Raw genomic sequence first — 10496 nt, forward strand, 5'->3', positions numbered from 1 at the left:
GGCCGGGCTACTACTATCTTCAGAGGACTAGTTGTGACTGATGCAAACCATCCTCTGCTGTGGTCACCTTAGCACTGGCCTCAGAGACTCTTCTCACATTTTTAAACCATTTCCTCCTGTTCCCTAAGCAAGGAACACTGAATACATGATGCCATGAGAAATCAGAGAGTCTGCAAAACTGAAATGCTATACTAATGGGGAATTTTGTAGTAGTGATGGAAAAGTACTACTGCTCATACAGAAGATGAATGTTACTTTGCAGTATGGCCCCATGACTACATTGCTAAACAGCCTCAACGTGTTTAAAGGAACCTGAGAAGAACAGAGGCAAAACTTGATCTGGCCCTGACCAGCACAGAGGACCTGTTTCAAGACGTTACTGTTGAAGTGCTGCTTGGTAACACAGCAATCCCACAGCAGAACATCCTTGCAGATACAACAACAGTCAAAACTATCTACCACCATTCCATTTCATTTCAAACAAATGAAATGCATACAATTTAGAGACTTGTTAAAAAGAAATTAAAAGGAGAAAGTAAAAATGTTTGCAAGGACATAGCAAGCAGTTAAGCTGCCATGTTGGAGGTGTAGAGCAAATGTATATAATCTAGCAACAATATTTAGGAATGCAGAAATGTAGGCTGGACAGCAGAGTTAGGGAGATCATAAAGAAGATTAAATCCTTGAAAAAAAAATCAAACTTAAACCACTTCCAAATAACAACTCAAAGGTGGATCCAAATGAGAAGCTAGCATAAAGTCTAGCGGATTAAATAAATTAAAAAAAAAATAGGGAAAAGTGAAAAAAAAATAATTTGATGAACAATTTGCAAAATGCATAAGACATGTAATATACCCATTTGTAAACACAGACGGAACAGGCAGCCTGGTAGCATTAATAGGGTCACCATACAGCTAGGATGTGAAACAGGTATTCTGAGAAGATGAATACATAGCAGAAATGGCCTTTTTTCCCCAATGTGTTTATCAGGCCAGCTGGGGAAGTACAGTACTACACGCATCTGCAATGAGAAATCTTTTCTTTATGCATTAGTATTTATAGTCTGCGAAAATGACACTATGCATCTGCTCCTAAATGATTAAAAAAAAAAAAATTCATTACTCTCCCTCTACATAGCAAATAATGTAGGGCTAATATAATGTCTGTAATTCTTCAAAGGGTCTGCAACTTGCAAATGCACTTTTTGTAGTATGGCCATCAGAGCAGGACATACTTTCTGATTGTCTCCACCTTCCAGTCTTGAGATCATGTAGGTTGTGCCTCTGCAGCAAAGTAGAATCAACTTCTACTTATGACGCGCGGTCCTTCACCCTGTTCTTGTTGCTGAAAGCCTTTCCTTCTTAATGTCCGATCTGACTGTCCTTGGCTTCAAGGACGTTTTTTATTTCTTCCCAAATCTGTAAACTGATTATTCCCTTAGTTTTGTAACAGCTTTTAAAAATGTATCCTAAGACTGCTACCATGCCTTACCCCTGTCTTCTCTGATGCTTATGGGAATATGAGTTTCTCCCATGGAGTAATGCTGGAGGATACTGTGGTAGAAGGGAATGTCCTTCTCTCTGGAGACTGCTCTTCATGAACAGAGCTATTACCACCGTCGGTCACTTGCCCTGGTGCTGTGAGCCTTGCTCGCATTTCCCTGCAGAATGCACTAATGCGCCTGGGGAGCGTGCTGGTTGTGTTTCAGCTGTGATGCACTCCCCACTTTTTTTAGACTTAGGTTTCTCTCTGGGGCACACACTGAAGATGGCATTAACAGTTCAGAAGACAAAGCACCAGGAAATCCACGTAATTTCCTTTGACAAATAGTGTATACACAGGTGACAAGGGGAATTATCTGTGTTTTGAGAGACACATGTTTTGGTGCTGGTAAATGTTCTAGTCCTTTCCTCAGCAAATATTTTCCTACGTTTTTATTTTCTCTTCTGTAACAGATATGTAGCCACTCTACACATCTTAAATTGGCACAATACATGGCAATTGCAAAAAGGAATTCACTGCATTCATTGCTGTCCATTCTTGGGAAGAACAGGTTGGGATGCCAACCACTGTGTGATGAGTCTTAAAATTCCTGGAGAGCAGCTACGCAGAGCCATTTATTGGTCACCAAGCTGCAGAGCACATATAGAAAAAAGTTCCCTGGGACTTGCAGAAGATGCATTATGTTCATAAAAAATCTATTAGTACTTTATCTTCAGTGCTTGGATTTTGTTTTCCCAAAACAGAAATAAATAGCGCCAGTATCTATATCCCATACAAATATTAACCTTCATTAGCAAATGGTTTGGGGATGCTCAGAATCTGTCCGTGTTTGTAATGGGGTAGGGGCAACAAAGAGATAGTAACAATTCTTATGTTACCAATTAGAGGCCAGTCCACTGCATGCTATCAATTACTCCCACACACTGTTCCCACCACAAATGCTGTATGCATTGCTGTCTTTATGGGATTTATGTTCTACCATGATGTCTGCTCCGGTCTGCAATCTGGAAAGCCCTAATGTTTTATCATTAAAGAAACATCGCAGATTTAGCCTCTGTCCCACAGAGGAGCTGCTTTGCAGCTTTGAAAAAGCAATCCTTGTTGCTCATCACATGGTCTTTGTTTGTCTGGAAATGCACTCTCCCAAGGAGGTTGCTCTTGTGAAGAAAACAGCAAGCATTCTTCATCCATGACAGGCTGTTCTTAGCACATTCAAAGTGATTCTAAGACTTGCCAACTGTGGGGCTTCAAAATATTGGAGTCTTTTCTAGCTGCATTAACCTGGAAATGAGTCTATGAGAGGGGATAACCTAATCCAGCCTTCCTTCTTTCAGTACCGTAGGAAATTGTAACTGTATCTATTTTGGTTTGGTTTGGTTTGGTTTGGTTTCCCCTGCTATGGTAAACAAGAAAGGAAATTTTCCGGGCGAGCTGAAAAATAAGGTGCTTTCTTGGGATGCAGATTTTGCATCTCTACATCTTCTTGGCTTTGGAAGAAGCAATTTGTAGTCTAATACTATGTGACAGGAAAATAAGACAGACAACATCCATTAACGGTCCAGCCGGAACCCTTGCAGTGTATGAGGATCTCACTGCAGCAGCTGCAGTGTAAGCAAGGCAGTGAGATGATCTGAGCTTTGAAGGTCTTTCAGTCCAACAGAAGATCCAAAAGAAAGAAGCAGGGTAACACCACATACTCCATAGGAGTCTAAGAAGAAAATGCAAGCTTCTCATTGAATTGTCCGTAGGATTGTCTTGAAATCATGGAATACAAGTCCACTTTATCTGGCAAGATAATCAAGCGACATGTCTCTCTGAAAGCCTAAGCCAAGTGTCGCAGCTGGTACCTCCCTAATGGCTGAACTTCCAGCTTCTTGTCTGTGCCTTCCCCAGTGCAAGTGTCTGTCTTGAATACCATACACAGCAGCATATTCAACACTATAGGTATTTTTTCCTTGCATAAGTGGAAACTTGACCAGATATTTAACAAGCCCAGTTTAACAAGGCTGTTTCTGTGTATCTGGCATTTGCCACAGATGACTGCTTCACAGATACAGGGAACAACTGCACAAATGTGCCCCAAACCCTGTTTTTTTCCTCATGTTCATTAATTAGAATTTGTCTTATGTCCTTAAATTTCACTTCCAAAATTCCTTAGAGGGTTGGGGCAGCAGGAGGGAGAAAAGCTAAGTATTTAATTCCAATACCTGTATCTCAATATAGGTTTGTAACTCGCATAAATGGTCTGCAGATCTGCAGGATTTCTTTAAAGACAAAAAGAGATGACAGATCCTCTAGCACAGATTTGCAAGTTAAGTGAAAACAGGTTCATTTTTTCTTTTCCCAGGGTAGTGTGAGCCCAGACCAGTTGCCTGATATTGAACAGTTTTGATGGAGGAATGGAGGGGAGGGATTTAGTACTGTTTCTTTCAATAACAATGGCTTATACGGTACACAAAATTACAATTTTAGATGTTCCTGGAAATTTTGGCAACTGCTTTCATTCCAGTACACCTTGAGTATCAAGTCATAATTGTTAACCAAGTCTTAGAACTTCCAAACATCTTTTTATCTAAAAATGAAGAAAAAAAAGTTGAACTTGCATTTATTCCAGTGATCTTCTAAACACAGAAGATCACAGAAGATCTAAACATAAACATGATTTATAAACATAGTTCCCAGCTCCTCAATTCTTAATTTAACTGTCTTCCTGTGGTATGGCTTTTATATATAGGTATATATGTCCAATAATCTTGGTTTTGTTATCAAAGTCTTAAAGCAACAACTGTGTCATAAGCGTCAGAGAGCATGGGATTATTTTTCCCTCTCACACCGTGACAGTAATTCTCAAGCAATACAACATCTCTTGCTATATTTGCTGAAACAATTTTGTTAGCTGTTGCAAGTTTCTTCAGTGAAGCAGATTGTCTAGTAAATGTTTTCAGTTCCTGTGGTAAGCTGTTATGATACTTCTTCCAGTTTGAAAGCAAGTTTTTGTGATGCTTTTCAAAATGTCATTTGAGAGAAGTATGCTGTGCTATTAAAATGCAATAAAGGCAAAGCTTTGTTTCCTATTCAATCACCCCATGCTTCAGCATCAGCCATTCTTGGAAATCCCACATCCTGCATGGGATTTCGAGTCAGTGTATTCTTTTCCACCTTTTCCTAATATATTTAGTCTGTGCCATTTTGAAGGTCACTAAATTAATACAGTTTGGTTTAAATACACATATGATGTTCACCACTACCTAACTCATACTGTAAACATTTTCACAAACTGTGCTTAAAATTTCACTTTCATGTCACCTTAAATAGTGTAACTACACATAGTGAAAGAAATTATTAGCTTGTTTTTGAGGTTTGGAGAGGACAAAACTCAGCACTGCTGTTGCATGCAAAAGAACTGCCTGACTGCACTAATGTTATACCTGCGTACTTACCTGTTACCTTCAGGGAGTCTGCCAGTAACAATACTTGGGTCCTCGGGTGAAAAAAAATAATTCTAGTAATAATCAAGAGCTACAGTTCTTCGTTGTTATAGTCAGTCCACATTTCTATTGCTTCCAAACTTGGCATTCATGCTAATGCGTGACTGTTCCTTGTCTATAACAGACTTCCCTACCTTATTTCTTTACCTTAAAACTAGATGTCTTTATAAAGGTTCTTGATTCTACAGAAACTGTGGGCTTGATTCAGAAATCTAATAAAACTGTACCCCTGTGTTAGGAAAGGAACAAAATTAGGTCATATTCTGGAAGTCTGTCATTATTTAAAAGACAAAACAAAACAAAACTCCAGTTGTGTAAAGGCCAAGAGAGTTATCTCCCAGAGGAAATATGACATGCAGTCTGTTGAAAAGAAAATAATAATGCATCCAAGTTAACTGGGAAAGAAAAGTGAAACACCAAACAGACCATTCTGATCTGTTCTACCAAGGTCCAGGTCACTCATTACAGACAGATGGTGGATGTATTTATGAAAGACAGGTGAAGCTAGGAAAACAGCATGTTCCTGTTCTACTTCTGGACATCAGGAGTTGTGGATATTAAGTCAGGAAAGAAACAAAACCTTGATTTTAAGTATGTTTTAACAGAAGGTTCTCGAGAAGCAGAAAGTTGAGCTTAGCAAAGAACATGTAAGGATTACTGCAGTGAATGTTGGAAGTCAGATACGGAGGCACTGAACCCCAACAGGATGGCTGTTTTGAAAGTAATACCCAGAATGGCTGGATAAAAAAAATGAGTGTGTGGTCCGGTCAAAAGGTGCATTGGAGAGGAAAGCTTCCTGATTTGAGGATGAGATTTAAACGATCTCTTTTGAAAATCTGGGACAGTGAGATCAAAAATCTTTGAGGAAGTCTGGCTAGCAGGACACAGCTAACTGTTCCTTACAAAGCAGACATGAGGTCCAGCAGCTGGAACAGCAGAAAGAGACAGAAGCCTACAATGGTATAAAGACTTTTCATGAAACCCAATCACTCTCATTGGTACAGATGGAGGCCGTTAACTGTTAAGACTTCAAAAAGAGGACGATAGGGCCAACCAAAAAAAGATCACAAACTCGAGCAATGTAACATTAAAGCCCTAGAGCACGTCAGAAGAGATTTTGAGAGCAATTTACCAAAGCCATTACCAATAGGTTAAATTTTTTCAGGCTAATCAGATGCAAAACATTTTAAGATCTCTGAGCTCTGTGGTAGAGCTATATAAAACAGTAACAAAAAACCAAATTGGAAACTGTCATTTCCTTCCAATAAGCTGAGATGGAGAGGACACAAAATTAATTTCTCAGGCAGATGATTTAAAAAGAGATGATTTTTCAATGTGCCACAAATATAAATGCAGGATGCAATGTCACAGCAACGCTCTGGATATTAAAAATCTAAGTAAGTTCAAACAGCCACTAAACAAACTAATGGAAGAAATATCCACGGTGGGATGAACCTCATAATTAAGTGCGGCTTCACAATGTTTATTTTGTAGTCGGTGATGGGCTGCAGTTGAACTCAGCACTAATTCTTGTATTTCCTGCATGCTAGATCTTGCAACTTCAATGTTCTTTACTGTAATTTTTTTCTAATACAATGAAATTTTTTTTCAGAAACAGAGGAAAGGAGTTCCAACAGGTAAAAAAATCCTCTTCATAAATCAGTTGGGCTCCTTTTTGAAATTATTTGGACTATCCATTCCCTGGTGCTCCTCTGAGAGAGCAAATACATCGTCAGAGTCTTCTCATAAGTAGAAGACTCATTAGAATTTCATCATCTGAAATAGCAGTGGCCTTTGTGTCCCCATTTATGTTTTTATTCCATTTATTGGGTGAAAGGGCTACGCAACTTCACTTTTACAAACAATATGGTGGGGCTTTTCATGCTCTAAAACAGTCTTGCGACCGAGAGGCACACAGCATCTCCTGTTCTGTGGTGTCTAGTTTTCCAAGGCTTCCCTGCAGGCTTCTGTGCAGCACCAGCTCAATGCAAAGTCCTGACAGTAATCCTCCTCGCTAGAGAAGCCAGCATTTGCAGCCACCCAAAATACTGCCCTCTTCCCATACGGACAAGATCGGTGCTTTTAAAGAATACCTCAGCCTTGGAGCTGCAGGCAACAGTTCCTTCCACAATTTTTTGTAACTCAGGGTTTTGGTGCAATGTTGGCATATTAAATTAATTCTGAAGTCACATCAGAGTGACAGAACCTTGATCCTCTTCCTTAGGACTCACTGTTCCCAGTGTTAGTGGTAATGGTGCTGGTCAGAATGAGAAGCAGCTCCCTTTCTCCAGCCAAGCAGCTTTACCTGCAGAGATGAGCACTCTCCCTGCGGCCTCCATTTCCAAACAGGCAGAGTCTGGAATAACCAGCTATGTCTCCTTGAGGGAGACTGTGCCTCTGGGGCAGGAAGCTTTTAATGGGTAGTAAGAGGGCTGATATGCCTCCAAGTGCTTGATTATACAACTCAGTGTTTGATTTGGTCTGCCACCAGATTAGTGGGATGCAAAGGCGGCAGGGAGAGAACAGTCATCGTCTGTACCAAGATGGACCTAGCCAGTGCTGTGCTGCAGACAGGGGAAAACCAGCATAAACTCCTGCTATTTAGCAGTCATTTTATCAGCCTCGAGAAAGAGCTGAAAAAACTGAGTGAGTTTGAAAGTTAGGTAAAACGAAATACAGAAATGAAAGTTGCAGTTATAGCAGTATTGCAGTGTACCCGCTTCTACCACCGAACCACCGTGGTATCGAACTTTTGATCACCATCTGGCCAGTTTATTTAGATTCTGCTCAGCACCTTTTGCTTTGAAAAAAAAAGGCTCAAAACAGGAGCTAACAAGAATTTCTGTTTCTGAATTTCTCATTACTATAGCTTAAATTCTCACTGCTGAAAACTATCAGATTAAGGGAGCAGTTCTTCAGAGATATGGCCAGGAAAAATAACATTCAAGGGCGTGGGGTATACTCACTCTTGCACTAATGAAGCATGTGATGAGGTGTACCAGGGACAGGACAAAAGGGAATCTGCAATCCACCCAAACATTCCCAGCCCCTACTCTACCAATTGACCAGAAATTTGCTACTGCAACCAGAAAAGAAGAACAACAGCTATAGACAGGTAAGACAAAAACATCGAACCTTGCCTGTCACTCAGTAAAAACAATATTGTCGTTGCTAGCAACAGGTCTTACACTAACTTTGCAAGGCATCAGGACTCAGGTTTTTAAGCTCGTTATCAACTCGTTGTGAGAATTTCCTGTGCGAACCAGATCTTGGTACCAGGTGTGTCTTGTTGATGGGGAGTTTAAGTGTCAGCAGTAAAGGCCTTTGAAATGGAGACCTGGATTGGAAAATAGAGGCTGCAGGGCTACAAAGAACTCATTGATATGCAGCTACTGAAGTACAACCTTAAGAGCTCAAGAAAAACTGCCCTAAGCTTAGAGAAAAGAAGAAGCAGCAGCTAAGCAAGAGCAGTATCAGTGACAAAAAAGAGCTATCAACAGGGTAGGTACCTGACTTGGTCTGGGAAAGTAACTCTTCCTAGCATTGTGCAATATGTCGCCTAGGGGCAAGGACTAAAGGCTAAGAATTGTCTGGAAATCAAATGTCTTGTAAAAGGACAAGATCTTGGGTTGGTGAGAGGGAGGTGGGTGTTACCGCTGCAAGATCACTGAAACTGTAAATGGCCTGCCTATTTCTAAAGCCTGCCTGCTTCTAGGATTCTGGTTGCCCCTGCCTGCACCAAGGACCTTTTGATCAGCCAGTCAATTGCCCAGGGTGATGTTCAGCAGTATATGTGTGTCTGAAAGTGTGTTACCCCCACAAACTATGCATTTTTCTGTTTAATTCCTCAGTAAAGCTGTATTGCACATGAAGTCAATTTTAGGTAATACCAAGAGATGCAGTAATGCATGAAGTCTATATGCTAATTTTGCCCAAATGTGATAAAGCCCCAGAGAAGTGCTGTGGTATAAACTTTTTGCTGTTCCTCCAGGCACAGTAGTTCCCACTTACATGAGAGACACTAAGTGGCACAAAGGAAAGTGTGATAGATCGGACCAAAGCAAGAACTAGTGGTTGTCCTGCTGTCCAAAGCCGTAACTTCCCTGAGTACCCTCTCTATCTTAAACTCACCATTGTTGCTGGGCTCTTCTGCTGGAATGCACTGTTCCACATCCTCGGGCTCCAGAAAGTCTCTTTTCAAAACTTCAATGACTTGTATTCTTCGCAGACTCACAAGGTCTATATCTTTTAACTCCTTTTCTAGCTGCTTTACCACGTCTTTGCCGGACTGGCTAGTCAAAATTGTGATCTGAAACACACAAATCAGAGTGTGCAAGAGCTGCCTCTACCTTAATCCTTTCTTGGTAGGCAATGATGCCTGGTCTGTTCGAATAGCACAGGTCTCACTATGGAGAGAGGAGAGAAATCTCATTAAAATACCTCATCTATTCAAAAGCAGTTTTAAAAGCATTTTTTTGAGCTTTGGCTTATATTTATGCCAATATGAAATGGATTGAGAGGTTCACTGTAGGAACATCAACAGGTTTTGTGCCACTGCTGGAAGAAGAGAGAACAAAACTGTCATGCATTCTGTGCTTTACACATACGGCCAGCGAGTCTGTGTGTATAGGAGGGACTCTGCCTCAGGCTTCCTGAGGGACAGTGCCACTTCCCATTACTGCATCAATTACAGTTGAAGTGGACTAAATTTAGCCTTCTCACTTGAAGGCTGAATGGGATTTTTTTTTTAAAAAAATAATTATATAGTCTATCCTAAAGATGTTTCTTGTTCTCTTAAGGTGATTCCCACCTCCCAGCTTTAATATAATACTAAGCAAGTGACTGCAAAGAGTTTCTCCGTCATTGACAATCAGCAACATTTTCTAGAAACATGTCAGGCATGTTTAACATCAGCTTCTACCCTGAAAGAGTACCTCGGTGAGAAAGTTTCAAGTTCTGATTCTGATCTTGCCTGCTATTTAGCGATGGTGAAGTACTAAGTCTCGTCAGCACATCTGCTCATTGCTCCAAAGGACTATTTAATAACCCTAAATAAAGGATAAGGTATATTTTAGGTAAGGTAAGACTGCTAATAAATGTCCTATAGGGAGCATTTGGACAAACTTAACAGTAGACCTTCACAAATGAGTTCCACTACAAAGATATTAAACAGTGCCAACAGAAGTCATGGTTCAAGGGTTAGGGATTTTTTTGGTGGGGGGAAGGGGATGGGACTGCAGGAGGCAGGGAGTATACCTTCTCCATCCAAATCTATCCTTACTGTTAATCTGTGAGATATTGGGAATGAAGTAGTAATTATGATCTCCTTTATGAACTGACAAAAGCAGATAACAGGAACTGTTCTTGAGTTGGGGGAAGCAGAACCATCTAAAGATATTATTTTTTTTAATACAGCTATAGATAGAGCATTTCCTACACTAGTACAGCTTAATTTCACAAAAAACTTTTAGACTACGTGATGAAAGCTCATCTGCACATCCACGA

The 10496-nt window shown here is 40.4% G+C and overlaps 1 protein-coding gene across 1 annotated transcript in view; it reads right to left on the reverse strand.

Annotated features, from left to right (window-relative positions):
• M1AP (meiosis 1 associated protein) overlaps positions 1 to 9300 on the reverse strand; it is a gene marked incomplete at its 5' end in the record, with an annotated part of 15050 nt that extends 5750 nt beyond the window's left edge. Inside the window, one exon of the mRNA XM_009696645.1 lies at positions 9123 to 9300. Within this exon, the coding sequence (XP_009694947.1) occupies positions 9123 to 9300 (178 nt within the window). The remainder of the gene's footprint in view (positions 1 to 9122) is intronic.
• Positions 9301 to 10496: the final 1196 nt, after the last annotated feature.

Source organism: Cariama cristata, unplaced genomic scaffold (genome assembly GCF_000690535.1).
Source record: "Cariama cristata isolate BGI_N322 unplaced genomic scaffold, ASM69053v1 scaffold30893, whole genome shotgun sequence".
NCBI classification, from domain to species: domain Eukaryota; kingdom Metazoa; phylum Chordata; class Aves; order Cariamiformes; family Cariamidae; genus Cariama; species Cariama cristata.